The 17211-nt window shown below is 35.0% G+C and overlaps 1 protein-coding gene across 3 annotated transcripts; it reads left to right on the top strand.

Moving 5' to 3' along the window:
* Positions 1–9629: 9629 nt before the first annotated feature.
* Positions 9630–17194, top strand: LOC108196578 (protein decapping 5). Of its 3 annotated transcripts, none has more exons than XM_017363918.2 (8): positions 9630–10105; positions 11267–11367; positions 12761–12844; positions 12947–13900; positions 15443–15511; positions 16143–16343; positions 16527–16637; positions 16708–17194. In XM_017363918.2, exons 1-8 carry the CDS (start codon positions 9961–9963, stop codon positions 16849–16851), a joined length of 1809 nt encoding a protein of 602 aa, XP_017219407.1. In that variant the 5' UTR covers positions 9630–9960; the 3' UTR covers positions 16852–17194. The 3 variants fall into 3 exon arrangements, with proteins under 3 accessions (XP_017219407.1, XP_063937387.1, XP_063937388.1); XM_064081317.1 differs by having other exon boundaries at positions 9686–10105; positions 15473–15511; positions 16708–17119; XM_064081318.1 differs by lacking the exon at positions 15443–15511 and having other exon boundaries at positions 9686–10105; positions 16708–17119.
* The last annotated feature ends 17 nt before the right edge of the window (positions 17195–17211 follow it).

Genomic DNA, 17211 nt, shown 5'->3' with positions numbered 1-17211 from the left:
AACTCTATTATCTTAGGGATAGATTGAATCCGCTCAAGAACAAGTAAGATATGTGCCTCCACTAGGTACAAAGCTGGCTTCACTCTTTCGGGTGGCAAGGCAGATTGCTATTAAATGGTTCACCGACTCACAATAATGTCATTTTCAGCACCATGAGCTTATTTAACTGAATTGATATGAGCTTTGTAGAGTTATATCAAGTTGTATTCAATATTCTCTGTAGGAAGCATTGTTGCTTGAGGTTTTAACCACAGACTTTAATGCCTTCTCCTCTTCTTCTTCCTTCTCAGCTACAAGTGCCACAGTTTTCTCCTTTTTGGAGTTCTTTTCCAGTTCTTCATCTTGCTGTATTTCAAGCTCATAAGTTTTAAGAATACCATAAAGTTTGTCAAGTGAGTATTCATTAAAATTTTGAGCTTGTCTTAAAGCAACAGTCATGGGCTTCCAATCTCTAGGCAAGGCTCTTAAAAATTTGAGGTTAGAGTCCTTGACCATATAGACTCTTCCATACAACTTTAATCCAGTTAACAGTTTTTGAAATCTGTTAAATTGATCATTTAGAGATTCTCCAGATTTGGAGTGAAAGCTTTCATACTGTTGAACAAACAGCTGCATTTTGTTTTCCCTAACTTGATCAGTGCCTTCACACAGAGTCTGAATAGTGTCCCATACTTCTTTTGCAGTAGGACAGTTGATGAAACTATCAAACATATCATCATCAATACCATTAAACAAAATGTTCATGGCCTTGTTGTCCTTGTGCACCTCTTTCTCATCTTCTTCAGTAAATTCAAATGGATTTGTAGGCACTTCAGCATCTTCAGCTTCACTTCCATTAAGTCTCAGGCCAGTGTTGATTTTGACTAGAACATGTGGTCCTTTCTCAATACAGTTGATGTAGCTGGGATCTAAGGAGAGAAGATGCATCCTCATCTTCATTTTCCAATGAAAGTAGTGTTCTTTGACCAGCATTGGAATTTTGACTCCTTCATCTCTTCTTCCCATTATTGATTGTCTTTATGGTCTTGAACTTCTTGTATGTTAGAAGCCTGGCTCTTATACCAATTGTTATTCAAACAATAAGTTAGATTGTAGAAGGGGGTTGAATACAATCTACAAAAATTTTAACAAACTGTTGCTTAACAGATTATATTCAAGGTACAACAAGATATTAAAACTAAAACAGAAATTTAAAGAACAAGGATCTTAAAAATTTCAGGTGGATTGTTTGATCCACCTGAGAGATTTTTATATTAAGAACCTTCCAAGTAAAAATACTTGGCTGCTTACAAAAGAATGAAGAGCAGAAGCTTACAATTTCTTGCTTACTATCTCTACTGCTTTGCTCTTCAGTTCTTGGTGTTTGGATACTTTGAAATGTAAATTCCAAAGTGAATATATACTACTACAAACAAAACTAGTCTGTAAAAGTATTTTCCTACTCAGTTTCTAGCTATTACAAATATAGAATTTCTTGGACTTGATACAACATTTGGCGGCTTGAAATTCTTGTTGCTTTGCCAGAAATGGTAGGCTTCGAGGTTCTCAATATTTTACTAAACTGCTTTTGGTTTAGCTTCCAAAACTAGTACAGCATCTGTCACATCAACCCATGTGCTCTTTGTCTTTTACTTGACCTGTAGATGTCAATTACTAACTATCAATTGATAATATTATCAATTGATAATATCATTGAACTATCAATTGATATGCTTTCTGAATTATCGATTGATAGCCTTCCTTGATTATCGATTGATGGCGTTGATGTAGCAATTGATAAGCTCTCTTAATTACCCATTGATACTCCATGACTAGCGATCGATCTTCACTTCACTTGGATAGATTACATGACTTCTCATATTTACACTTATGTCACCCTATCTATACATCCATTGATAGATCAACTACAAATCTAAAAGTATACATTATTATCACATCAATCGCTAAGATGTTCCAGTTTTGTTACAGTACCTCATCATCCGGCGATGGGTGAATCTGATCAATTAATACTGCCTTAGCATGCTATCAATTGATCAGCTACATAAAATTTTATTCTAAGTAAGAATAAAATATTTTGTATCATCAAACATCACATATTCCTAACAATCTCACAACCTCAAACACAAGCCCCCACCTCTTATGTGGATGTGCAATTAATTCACACCATCATTGTAAATTCTCCATCTTTAGATTTCATGGAGAAGCCCCTCTCTGAGATTGATCATCATCATATTGATGATTTGTTGGATCTTTCTCACAATATTTCTTCTTCCATGACAATGCGTACTGTTGATTTACACTTAAAATCAATCACCACACACTCAACTGTCACAGCTTCAATGGTTGTCCCTTCTACATCTTCGATGGATCTCCTTCATCCATCGAATAGTGTTTGCCCTTCAACTGATGCGCTTAACAGCCTTCATCAGTTGGAAGCTGCTTCCATGAATGTTTCAACTGATGACTCTCATCAGTTGACAGCTACTGTTACTTCATATCAGATTCCTCCTTCCACAGTAGCTGATCATTTCATAGCACAAACACTTTTAGGATTGAGGGAAGGGAGTGATAGAGTGGATAGGCAGCCTAGGGAGCTGGCAAAAGGAGAGCAAGTGGAGAGTCTGGCTATTTCTTCCAGCCAGGAAAAAGGAGTGGAATTGAGAAGTTCTTTAGTAAGAACAAGTGAGGGAGAGGTAAGGAGTGTGGTGAGCCAAGGGGAGCCCTTGATGCAAGAACAGAGAGAAATTGAGAGAAATGCAGGTGTCAATGAAGGCCAAGTGAGCAAGAAATTCAAGCTAAATACAGGTCCATCTTGGACAGTGTGCCACTTGACCCTGAGACTTTTACTCATGGTTTCTCAACCTACCAGACATTTGCAAGACTGGACAACCAAGCTGCTGAAAGGTCTCTCAACTTGATTCACACTACAGAGTCAATGTTGAGAGCCAACGATGCTATTTCAAATCTTCCTGCAAATGCTGGTGAGGATTTTTCTTATGGAGAGAATGATGAAGATCTTGATGATGCCGAGGACTCAATAGGAGGGGAAGATGAAAGGCCCTCCTCATCTGCTAATTTACCCTCATGGCTCAATTTCCAGCATGCCTAAGATTCTGTAATTCAAGCTGAAATCAAGAGGCAAGCCTCTAACATCATCTCTGTCAGCAATGCTCCAACCACTACCTCTCTTTCTGCTACTCTAGCAAGTCAAGCCCTGTATAACCTCAAGCTTCACACGTATCAATATTTATTATTCAAGCAAGAGGTGGATCGCTTAAATTCTGCAATTGTCAAAGTCAAGGATGCCGTCTCAGAGCACATCAATGAAAAACTGCCTGCAAAGCTCATCCTTTTTCTCTCAGAAACAGACAAAAGGCATGACAGGTTGATTGAAAGACTGGATGTTATTGATACCAGGATAAACAATTTGGATGGCAGGATGCTTGAAATGATCCAACACCAAAGAGTTCAAATTGATCTTCTACAACATCTCCTCCTTGCATCAGGGGTGTCTGTTCCAAGGCCTCCTTCACTTGATGCTAACAAAACGGGGGAGAAACGGCCTCTTCCTTCACCTGCAGACTTAGTTTCTAGAATCCCTCCTCCATTTTATACTCCAACTGAGCTAAAAGTCAGAAAGGAGAGGGATTCAATAAAAGAAAGACTTGATCTTTTACAAAAAGTAAGACTTGGAGCAGCTCAATCTTCACAACCTCTTTCCACTACCATTCCAATGTCTCTTTTCCCACAACCACAACAATTCTCAGGCTAATCACACCTGAGATTGTGATTCCATCAAGGGTGAGCCATCAATTTTGAATGATTTCAAAGCCATCCTGTCTCTTATTAATTCTGGATACTCAAAGCCTGGAAAATATTCAAGCTCTATCTATTTCCCTCCATCCAAGCCTGACAAAAATGAGTACAAACTTCTGGGCCAAGAAATTAAAAGGGTTAAATCTCAAAGTGCTCACTGAAGTGAAGGGCTGGTATCAAATTAGTCATCAAACTTAACGGGGTATCACTTGAATCACTAAAGTCAAAATAAATATCAAATATATACCTCAAATATGTGCTCGAGAACTAAAAATTATATCTATGGAGTTCTATACATTTTTCTTGAATGCTACTACAACCAAATGAAAAGTTATGAATTCTAGTATTTTGGATAATACAATGAGATTTTTAAAAATTCATCTATGATTTAATTTTAACTTTGTAGTTATTTTTAATTTAAATGAAAACAATTAGTAGATCACATTTTAAAAATATCACTATATTATCTAAAATACTAGAATTCATAACTTTTCATTTGGTTGTGGTAGCATTCAAGAAAAATGTATAGAACTCCATAAATAAAATTTTTAGTTCTGGAGCATATATATGAGGTATCTGTTTGATATTTACTTTGACTTTAGTGATTCAAGCGATGTCCCGTTAAGTTTGATGACTGATTTGATATAAGCCTTTCACTTTAGTGAGCATTTTGAGATTTAACCCGAAATTAAAAGCTACAAAGATAGTACATATGAAGCTCTAAAAGCTCATTTTGTTATCATCTACAGAAAACGTCAGAAGCTGTTAACAAAGAAATAGAAGTCAAAAGCTGAGAAGGTGGCCAGAGATTGTGAAAGAAAGGAAAGAGAATCACAACTTGCTATTAACAAAGAAATAGAAGTTGATGAAAGTTATGCTATTGAGCTCATGGAAGAATTGGAGGGTGAGCTATTGAATGAAAATAGAGATTCTCCTAAGCAAGCTCCAAAGAAGAAGCCAAGACTGAAAGCCAAAACAAAGATGTATGCCTGAGAAGAAGAAGAACCAGTGCAAACATCAAAACCTTCTTCTCCAATCAAGGTAACCACAGTTGAATATCCAGATGTCAACTGCTATGAAGAGCCAATCATACCAAAGGAGGAGCAAAATGACCTTGAAGATATTCCCATACCAGCCTTTCTTGTCCAGGAAACAACAAAGCCAAAAAGAAAAAGAAAGACAATGGCAAGAAAGCTGGTTAATGCTCCAAAACCTCCAAAAGAACCTGAAAATAAGGATGACTATCTCTTCATCACTAATATTGAATAAATCTCAGAGCTTGAGCTGGACTTGGATGATTTACAAGAAGTGAGAGGAATTGATCAGACATCCAAGCTACCTGAAAGACTTGCTTTCTCATACAAAAGCAAGGGAGATGTTGTCTGGCCTCTTCACAGGGTTCTCAGTACTGAAGGATTTAGTTCTCTCACCAAGATCTTTGCTGCAATGAAAAGAACTGGAGGATACACACCTCCAGCCAAGCAGATGGTGTTAAAGAGAATTCAAGAAATCTGGAATGAGTGGAGTTCTGATAGTAGCTTGCCCAGAAAACTGAAGATTCCCTACACTGGAAAGAAAATTCATCATGAGCCAACCCCTGTTATGGAGTTTAGGGACAACCAGGGTGTTAGGAGATTCTTCAGACCTAAAGATTACCTCAAAACTGCTAGTATCAAAACTCTGAAAACTCTCCAATCCAAGCTCAACAGACAAGATAGTGAAGAAGAATGGTTCTACAGGATCTTTCAAAAACAAATTGAAATTCATGAAGAAAAGCTTAAGTCCAGAAGAAGATCTTCTAGGAATAAGTGAACTGCTCAGTCTAGAGGAGCAAAATAATCTGTAAATTTTCTGTCCCTTGTATTTAAATTTTGCACTTTTTTTATTTGTGTTTTGTTATCATCAAGTGTAGAATTTATGTCTGCATCTTCTCCAGTCATAAATTGGGGGAGATTGTTAGGAATCAATAAGTTTGATGATAGCATAAACATCTTGTAATATGTTTTAATTAGAATCTTTGTCAAAATTCAGTTGTAATTGTTATATTACTTATCTTTGGAATATCAACGGATGGATAGAATAGGATGGCTAATTGTAAATATCCAATGCCATGTAATTTTGTCTAAGTGAATGATATTCAACTGATGAGTTGTAACAATTCAACTGATGAAGAATGCACAATGTTTCAACTGATGAAGACCAAGCATTCAACTGATGAAGACAAAGTGTTCAACTGATGAAGCTGAAGTTTTCAACTGATGAGACTGGAACAGTGCTCGATCGATGAAGTTTGTAATTCGTTCGATGGATGAAGCAAACAGCCACTGAAAATGACTAGAGCTTAATTCTGACAAGTCACATGGATCGAATTACAATAAAATAGACATGGAAGCCTGTTTAGGACAATAAAGAAACATCCTTATCTCATGCAATGCAATCTGGATCAAATCAAGAAGATTATCAAAGATGAAGACATCACAGAAGGCATGCATAAGACAAAGATGTGCAGCTTAGTTTAGGGTAGAGTGCAAATCTTGTATTCTAGTTAAGCTTTGTAAACTTGGAGTATATAACCAAGTTAGTAGCATCAGTTGAACTTGTTCAAATTACTTGTGAGAAAATCTGAGTGTTAGAAACAGTTCAAGTGTTGAACCTGCAGCTGTGAGAATTGTAATCAATCCACAGATTCTTCAATATAAAATCTCACGGGTGGATCATTTAATCCACCCATATTTTTAATATTTGGTGTTTATCTTTTCTGTTATTATAAAGTGTTAATTGTTCTTGAATCTTTTAATTTTGTAAAAGATTGTATTCAACCCCCATTCTACAATCTTTCTTATAGTCAGTGTAAAATAACAAGTTTCTCCAAATTATAGTAAGTTCTCACCTAATCTAACTCTAGCATGGATTGTAAGGATCGATTAAGTGCAACTAAATTAAACTCAAATGAAACCACTTCAAATACATGGATTTCAATCACCCCAAAATGATCTAGTAATTTCTCGAAAATGTAAAAAACTGTCACCTCTACGAGCTCTAGCAGGACATGTAAGGTTAAATAAAATGCAACTAAATTAAAATTAAATAAAACCAGTGCAAGAACATGGATTCCAATCACCCTAAAATGTCCAGTAGTTTCTCCAAAATGTAAAAAACTGTAACCTCTACGAGCTATAGCTAATAACGTCTTGTCAGTGGTTTTCAGTGTGGGTGACTTTCTCTTTTTAGTGCTTTTCAGTGCCATACACCTGCCATGTGATCATATTTTTGTTGAAGAATATGTTATCAACTACATCTGCAAAGTTAAAAGTGTTGGGTGAAAAAAGATCTCTCTACGGTTGCTAAGGAGCATTAAGAACTTCCCCTTCACCCAAGCCCCTTCCTGTAGTCGCAACGCCATCTACGGTGTCAACACCTCCTTTCTCAGCAACTTGCCTTGGAGATCTGTGGAAATACTTTAAAAAAATAGGTGTGATCTTTTCAAAACATAAACCTACATGATTATGATTATGTGATTGGTTTTTGTTTTACTGTATATATTATTGTGAGGTGGTTCATATTTCATGATTAGGTATAATTGTGTGCTTAAATTTATTATTGTATGGGTTCTTTTACTGTGATTTTTTTTTTAATCTATTTTGTCCGAATTTGAAAAGATTGGATAGATGTTATCGATCTTATATTATATATAGGATCAGTTACGTTTGGTGTTATGTATCTTCATGTTCGATTTTTAGTTTTTTGCTAGTGTTCATGATGATTGTTTTGCGGTTCTTGGATGGTGACGGTGGAGCTGGTGCACTGGTGACTTAATTAGTGCGTGTTGCAATATCAGATTAGCCTGACTGACTAATTTTATTGCGTGATTCTAGTTTTACCTTTGTAATTTTGGATATTATTTGGTTTTAATAGTAGTAATTGCATATCTTAAAATTAGTTATTTTTTAATGGCTAGTTGACTCCTTTTAAATTTGTTTATCTTTGGAATTTGACTTTTCACTACATGCATTAATTTGAATTTTTATGTTATAATTTGAGTACATTGTGCTTTAATTTGAATAATTAATTGACCGTTATTATACAAATGAATTATCTTAAATTGATAAATTGATAAATTTAAATTTGAAATTGGTTTTTGATTTATATGTCTTAAATGTGTTTTAATGCTCCTTAAATGTGTTGTCTATATTTTATGGAAAATTGGTCAACTTTTCTTAAGTTATAATCAATTACCATCCTAATTTGGAAATTGATTACTTTTATTAATTTTTAAAGATTCAAAATCTAAAAACCATTTATGGGTGTCATTAATGATAACTTTATCGTGCCTTTAATGGCTTTATCGTGCCTTTTATGGCTTTTTGTTCCAATTATGGATGCCACTTTTATGGCTTATTGACCATTTTGATGATCATTATATTTAATTATATATTATCCTTTACTCCTCACTTAAATTTTAATTTTTATTGTGCCAAAAAAATATTAACTTTTATGTGTCTAACCAAAGGATTTTCCTTTGGTTAGAAATTAATTAATATTTCTATATTATTTTATTTTCTATCTATTTTTAATATATATATATTTTTTGTTTTGCTTTTTATTAGATTTTCTATTTTACTTTAATTAAATTTATATGTGTGTGATCTTGTATGTTGATTTATGTTTTGTTTGATTTGTTTTTTTTCAGGATACTCTGGAAGTTACGGGATTTATGGGTTTTCTTTTCTTATTCATTTAAGCTTTATTGTCTAAGCGTCCGGAGTTATACTTGCATGACTTTCGGTTAGATGATAAACTTTTTTGAAAGAAAAAAATCCTTGATGCGGTTTATTGTATTTCGATACAATTCATCTACGTGTATATATACCTTACAAAAAAAAAGATTTGTAAGGTTAAATGAAATGCAATTATATTAAACTCAAATGAAACCAGTATGAATACATAGATTCTAATCACCCAAAATGATCTAGTAGTTTCTCCAAAATGTAAAAGATTGTCACTTCTAAAAGCTCTGGCAGGACTTGTAGGTTGAATGAAATGCAACTAAATTAAAATCAAATGAAGTTTCTCCGATATGCAAAAAACTTTTACTTCTACGAGCTCTAGCAGGACATGTAAGGTTCAATAAATGCAACTAAAATTAAACTCAAATGAAACTAGTGCAAATACATGGAATGGAATCACCACAAAATCATTCAGAAGATTCTTCGATATGTAAAAAACTATCACCTCAACCAATTCTAAACAGGAGATGAAAAGATCCGCTAATCAAAACTAATTTAAATTGAAAAGCGACTATGAATACATGATTTATAGTTCAATTATAAAGAAAATACACTGAAATCGATTTAAATATAACATGAAGCTCAAGTTATGAACAACTTTGATCCAGATCTCTGTTTTAATCTAAAGCAAAAGAAAAACAAGCTGCAACGATACCTAATCACACAAAACAAACAGATCTTAAATCGAGTTGACAATTGTTATACCTGTGTAATGAGTTGTAAATTTGATTGTAAATTTGGCGAGTTTTTACTGCGCGTTGAAGAGATGCAGATGAAAAATACTTGAACAAATTGAAAGTTGTCTAATTGTTTTGTCGCACAACCACCAAAAATAATCACCTCACAAGAAGGTAGTATATTTATAATTTTTAAAATTTAAAAAGTATATTTGTAATTTTCATTTTTTAAAAAATCTGCAAAAATCTACTTTTTAATGTATAATAATCAAAAATTCCCAAATATAATACATATTTTTTTCCAAAAATTAACCTATTTCATGAATTAATTTTTTTTGACGGATAGAACTTAGAAGAGTTAATTGTGCTTGAACATACATGAATGATTTGCATTGTCACTCAAACAATTTGTTGCCCAAAAAGACCAAAAACCCAAACTCCCACCATAAAAATCCCTAAAAACACACCAATTCAGGAAAAAAACCCCAAATTGAAACCCTACAAACACCCACACTCAGGCTACCCGAAACTCCCACCAAATTTGTTACCCGAAACTGCCACCCCTACCACTACTACTACTATCAAACTAATCAATTCACCAAAATCTCCATACATAGACACTCACAAGCGCCTATACACACACTCAGGCGTTGCTGGCTCTTCTGATTTGGCCGGTAACAATGGCGGCGGAGAGTTCCCGATCCAATTCGGCGGCCGATTCGTATGTGGGCAGCTTGATTAGCTTGACTTCCAAAAGTGAAATTAGATATGAGGGCATTCTCTATAACATCAACACTGATGAGTCCAGTATTGGGTTGCGAAATGGTAGTCATTTCTTTCCTTTTTTCGGGTTTCGGTTGCGGTTTTATGGCTTAATATGCTTTTATTTGATGCTGTTTTTTATGTGTGTATGTATGTATGTGTGTGCAATTTCTTAAATTAGTGATAATTTTGAGTTTAGTTGGAGGGATAATTGAAATTGTTAGTGGGTTTGTGGTAATGTGATTGATGGTTATTTGGTTTCGTGTGGTGGAAGTGATTAATTTTGTGGCGGTAGGTTAAATCTGAGAAATGGATAAGAATTGATGAGGGGTGATTGGGATTAGTTATTGGGTTCCTGTATTGACTTGATTAAGGACTTGGTTTATGTAATGTGTGTGTGTTTTCTTGAAATAGTATCAATATTGAATTAGTTGGGGAAACTATTTAATATTAATGTTGGGTGATTGGGGATAAAAAATTTAGGTTATGTTTTGTTTGCTGATCTTGGTAATGTGATTGGCTGTTACTAGGTTTCGTGTTTTGGAAGTAATTTATATTGGAATGAGCTTGACATAGTATCATTGTAAGCTTGAGAAATGGTCAAAAATTATTATTTGGTAATTCGGAATATTTATTAGGTTCATGAAAGGATTTAATTAAATATGTGATTGGCTGTTACTAGGTTTCGTGTTTTGGAAGTAATTTATATTGGAATGAGCTTGAAATAGTATCATTGTAAGTTTGAGAAATGGACAAAAAAATTTATTGGGTAATTCGGAATAGTTATTAGGTTCATGAAAGGATTTAATCAAGTACGAGTTCATGATTTCTTGTTTGGTTGCTGTTCTCGGCAATGGGATTTATGGTTACTCGGTTTCGTGTTTTGGGAGGTGGATTAATCTTGGAAATAGCTTGAAATAGTAGCATTGTTTAGGTCAAGTTGAGAAATGATTTTTAATAAATGTCGGGTAAGCGGTAGTTATTTATTGAAACATTTTAAAGCTAAAAGGATGTAAATAAGCACCTCAATACGTAAACGGGAAATATAGAAGGCTAGTCCTATTTTTATAAGCTATCTGCTAATATTATTTGTAGATTACTGTTTAATGCAGTCTGTTTTCCTATGGCTATATACTGAAGTATCTACATATTTATTTTGATATGTTGAATTGTCAATGGTGAATATATAGACCAGGCTAACTAATTCTCATTCATGAATTGCAGTAAGATCATTTGGAACAGAAGGGCGTAAAAAAGATGGCCCACAAGTGATGCCTAGTGATAAAGTTTATGAATACATTTTGTTTCGTGGGAGTGATATCAAGGTACTATACAGCTAATTAATGTACCTTGAATGATGAATACTTGTACTTGCTGTTTTTACTCTTTGAAATTTGGAATTACATAAAAATTTGTTTATATGTCATACATCTTTAGTATTTTTTAGGCTAAACATAATGTTGCAAAATAAGATGATAAGCGTAACATACAACTGTCATTGAATTCAAAAGCACAAAAAAAAAAGGTAGTTCATTTTCAGGGAGCTGGGGGAAACCTTCTCGTGTATCCATCAGTACCCAAAATTTATTGAGAGGAAAAAAGTGTATAGGCATCTACTAGGGGTGTACACGGGTCGGCGAAACCGACCGAACCAACCCAAACCGACCATATTTCACCCGAACCAATCCGAACTTTTTTGGCCCGATTGATAATTGGATTAAAAAATGAGTAACCCGATTTAATTGGGTTGGACATGGGTTTCGGTTTTTTTTAACCGATCCAACCCAACCCGATTAAAAAATATTAAATTACACGTAAAAATTATTCACCCCACCCCAGTAACCCATAATATGTTAGCCTAGTCGATTTAACTAATTGTTGATTTGTTGTGCTTTGCTAATTATTGATTTGTTGTGCTTTACTAATTGTTTCTGTTCAACTTAATTTTTAAATTTATTACTGTAATTCTGAAGCTTCTGGTATCCAGTTTAACTTGGTATCGAGCTTTAATTGTTTTGGTCAGTAGTGCATGTTTTTTAAGATGTTATAGTGCTTAACTCATTTTGTATATACTAGGTATTTCACTTATTTCACTTGCTTGTTGTAATACATTCAGTTAAAATTTTATCTTTTGATGTGTCGAAATTTGGGTGTTAATTTATGGAAAAGAAATTATTTTATATATCATAACCCGATCAAACCGATCCGAACCAATCCGAACCGAAGTAATACAAATTGGTTTGGGTTATGAATTTAATTTTTATGGTTTGGGTTGAGAATTTGAAAACCCGATTTAATTGGGTTGGGTCGTTAAATTTCTTTAACCCGCCCAACCCGAACCGTGTACACCCCTAGCATCTACGGTATACCTTTTTTTTAATGTTTGGAGGGTTAGCATACATTGTAAACATGTGCGGATACCTTTTCTAGACTTAGGATTTCGCTGACTGTGAATCCAGTATCTAATATTGCACTGGGCAGTTTCACGTTCCCCATCCTTTCTGTAATGGTCCAAATAATGGTGAGCTGTATTATTAAATTAGCATATAAGGTATTATCTTTTGTTTTATAATTTCACTTATCTCTTTCCTTTTGAATGACATATCATTCATTCAGTCTTGTATCTTCCGTGGCAAATAATGTTTTCACTTCTCTACATACTGTGTGCCTGTTGGTTCTTATGTGTAACATGTGTAAATTTTTCTGTTTGTTTTGCAGGATTTACAGGTTAAATCATCTCCACCTGTTCAGCAACCTATTCAAACTGTACCTCCCATAAACGGCGACCCTGCAATAATTCAGGTATCACTTTAGACCTAAATAATAAAATTATATGCATATGTATACAACTCAAATTGTTGCAGATGTCACTGAAGTATATTTTATCATTTCCTCTCTACGCAGTCTCACTATCCGCACCAGTTGCCGACATCTTCAAACTTGCCACCTGCTAGTACCATGTCTTTAACAGATCCTGGTTCGCACACACTCCAAACAGGACAGCCTGGCCCAAATTACCAAGGTAATCTGCCTCTATACCAACCAGGAGGGAATATGCCCTGGGGAAATTCACCCCCTCTTCCGAGTTCAACTGGTGGTGGACTTGCAATGCCAATGTATTGGCCAGGATATTATGCCCCACCAAACGGGCTTCCCCAAATGCACCAACAATCTTTGCTCCGACCACCACCTGGGCTTTCTGTGCCTCCTTCAATGCAGCAGCCGATGCAGTTCACTGGTTTCAACCCTTCTATGCCAGCTGGAGGTTTAACCTTGCCAGAGTATCCTTCGACTTTACTTCCTGCCAGCAATAGTTTGCTAAATTTGAACTCTGCATCTTTACCTTCTGGCTTATCTCCTTTTCCACCCTTGAATTTATCATCCGAACCCCTACCCAGCTTTATGCAAAATAAGGTCCCTGGCGCTGCAATTCCATTAGGGTCAGTAAGTGACAGCTTGCCGTCAGCACCTCCATTAACTTCTTTGAAATTAGATTCGAGTGCTGTTGCACCTCCGATCTCTGACAAGCCTATAGAAAGTCCAGAGTTGCCATATCAAACAATTTCTCAGCCCATGGCATCTATTGGAATATCTGCCAGTTCAGTTCAAACAGAAAAGCCGTCACTCGTAACCCCGGGACAATTGTTGCACCACAGCGGAACTGGCGTCTCTTCATCTCAGTTTTTGCAAACTGCTCATAACCCAGTCCCTTCATCTCATTCGTCTCAAGTAGCTCATAAAGATGTTGAAGTGGTTCAACCATCACCTCGAGCATCCTTAGAGTTACCGGTTCCAGCTTCAAATGAAGCTCAGCCACCGCTTTTGCCATTACCGCAACCCCATCGCACTACCCAAAAGGTGTTCAATCACTTCATTATTATTTTAACAAATTTGATGTGATCTTGTGTTATTTTTGTCAATGTCACATATATGGGTTCCTAGCTTCACTTATTTGCATTATTATTAAGAAAATGTCTTATATCAAAGGTTTTAAAATTGAAGGTGGAGTGTAAATCTTTGGCAGGGGCTAATTAGAAAAATAATGTTCATTAGAGGATGGCTTTGGCACAAAATAAAATCATTATTTAGAAAGGTCTGATGGTATGCAAAATAGTTTTTTAATAAAAAATTCTGCCAATTTCCTGTACAAGCCATCATTTTGATGTAGTTTGGCTTTCGCCAACATAGAGTCAATATATGAAGGACCTCCAACTTTACAGTGCTGAATGAATTTGTTATGCCTTTGAAGGTTTTCTTTATTAATAATGCTTGTCATTTTATGCTTTATATTGCTGCACAACCAGACCAAAAAACCCGGGAGCAAGTTCTACGCTAGCTTAGTAGCTTTATGTACACAGTATACCCTCTTTGTATGAAAGATTTAGTAAAATATTTTGGGAAAATAACACGATAGTGGATACATAAGGTTTCCATTCCTCTTCCTGTCCCATTAAAATTTTAGTTCTTTCTGAATAAATTTTAATTTTATTTGATTAGTACTAAAAATATGGCTAGGTTTCGCTCTACACTTCTAAGTTATTTATTTAATAAAATAAGTTTTAATAGATTATTTCCATATCTAGAGTACATTGAATGGTCTCTTTGTTTCGTCGTTCACACATGTTGCTACACAAATCCAATATTCATATTACTAGCTTGAATGAGTAAAGTTAGTGGAAAAGCTATGATAACCATTTTTCTAAATCTGTCTGCAAAAGTCAAGCGGACAAGTATTTTGGTGGGATGGAGGGGTCAAATGATTAAAAACTCTAAGAGAACATTTCTTTCCCCTCAACAGCCTAGCTCCATCTTTAAATTTCTAAAAGAATTGATTAGCCACATAAGCTAAAAGTTGTTAAAATGTATTTCTCAGATTAGGTTGTACTTTGTACGTATAAGTTACATATTGAGGTGTCCCGAATAATTATGAGCAGATTTCCTTATCAAGTAAATATCTTGACAAGATAAGACTGGTCATCAATTTCATATCAAACATATTAAACATAGTTACCAGGTAAAGAATAATATTTTGAGAAATAATTGATTTGTGCTGGTGATTCCTGAACATTTTGTTGTACTTGCGAGGTTGTTCAGTTTGGTAAAATCACGATTTCCTAACTGTTGTGCTCTTATATTTAGAGCTTCTTTTGTGGGCATCATAATCATTAATGTATCTCCTAAAAACTTTGCATTGAATATGATCTCTTTACCTTCTCCATTATTAAAAAGTTTTGCCCCTCATTTTTTCTGAATGCGCTGTCCTGCAGTAGTACACTCTTGTGCTGTTTTGATTCTTTTCAAAAAATTATCAATTTTACTGTTTTTCTTACATACATGACTTGCATGATCATTCAATTTCATATTATAATGTGAAATGTGATAAGATTTATGATGTTTTAGCCTAATGGAGCTACTTATCAAAATCGTCAGACCAACTACAGAGGGCGTGAAAGAGGAAGAGGAACGAGGGTATGTTGAATTTCATTTGTATATATATTTGATTGTACCTATATTGACGATCTAAGAGTAGTGCCTTTGTTTCAAATACCCAGGTCCTTGTAAAATTTGCAAAATTGCTTGTACTCTTGTCAAGACATTTATTTTATTGGATTAATTTATTATGGCACTAAGATTTCCTAGTTGACTTGAGCTGAGTGTGCATCAATTGTTCAAGAAGAGTTAGTTTTATAAATCCCTGAGAGTTTGGGGGAAAAAACCCAGAAATGTATTCTTAGTAAAAGCAAGCAAAAAGATGAAGGGCAAACTTTCCAGATCTAATGGGTAGGACTAAAAAACATATTTGCTTTTTCCAGTTGATTGTTTGTTGTCAGTCCCTTGTTAGTGCCTCTTATGTATCTTGTGTTGAACTGTGTCCTTCTGTAAGTTACTATTATAAACAAATTTGCAAATACTTTTACTTTATTGAATTGATCTCCTGTTTATTATATCCATTTTCCCAGTTTAGGGTCTTGTCAAAAAGCAGTCAGTTAATTTGTCATTGCATGCTTAGTTGACTCGATGCAGTGAATAGAATGTATCCTATATATTTCTGTCGGTGTCTATTATATATGTAATATATATCCAACACCTGGACGTGCAGGTTTCAAGGCCGGTGATGAAATTTAATGAGGAATTTGACTTCATGGCGATGAATGAAAAATTTAACAAGGATGAAGTATGGGGTCATCTTGGTGAAAGCAGCAAATCCAATTTGACGGAAAAAGAAGGGGATGGAAATGCTGGGGAGGAAAGTCACTTTAAAGATGAAGATGATACTGAATTACCCAAGTCAGATGTGAAGGTAGAATAAATATATCTCATTCGTGTCCTCTTTCCCTTATTAATATGTTCTTTTCGTAATTCTGATTCTCTAAATTGTAGTTCGTGTTAAGATAAAGATATCATTTATTTAATTTTTTATCCCTGTTTAAAATAATTATTTGGTACTCTCAACTTCTGACACCAATCTGCCTTCATTTTTCAGCCTGTTTATAACAAGGACGATTTTTTTGACACCCTCTCTTGCAAAGCTCTTGATAATCAATCAAACAATGGCCGTACTAGGTTCTCTGAACAGATCAAGTTGGACACTGAGGTATGATTTCCTGGTTAGCACATTAACTTTTGTGCGTTCGTTTAATTCATACCTTTTTTTATGGGTGCAGACATTTGGAGAATATTCTTCAAGGTACCGTGGCTGGCGTGGTGGGCGGGGTCCCAATCGAGGTGGCCGTTCGCGAGGAGGTTATTATGGAAGAAACGGCGGCAATGCTGGGAGGGGACGTGGTCAGAATATGTCGAGTCAGTGATAACTAAAAACATGTCTATTGATTTCTAGATTTCTAGAATAGCGTTGAGCTCCTTTGGACTCCCAGCATAATCATTTAGCCTTCATGTACTTTTGCAGTTCTCTGTCCATTTCAAAAATATCTTGTATGATATTGTGATATCTCTGTTGGAAGTGACTGTTATAAAGCTCCGCAGCATAGTAGGTCTTAAGCAATAGGACTAACCTTAAACCAGAAGGTCTTACATCTTGAATGTTCGATGTAAATTTCAAGTGTATTGTTTAAACTCTGTGCCCGTGTTTCCTATCTGCATTTCTGCATATCATGCTAATATATTCCTCCTGGAATGATTCAATTTGTTCCATTTCTTGAGCTTTTACA

This window comes from Daucus carota, chromosome 7 (assembly GCF_001625215.2).
Source record: "Daucus carota subsp. sativus chromosome 7, DH1 v3.0, whole genome shotgun sequence".
In the NCBI taxonomy this organism is placed as follows: Eukaryota; Viridiplantae; Streptophyta; class Magnoliopsida; order Apiales; family Apiaceae; genus Daucus; species Daucus carota.
This window is presented reverse-complemented; position numbering and strand designations above follow the sequence as displayed.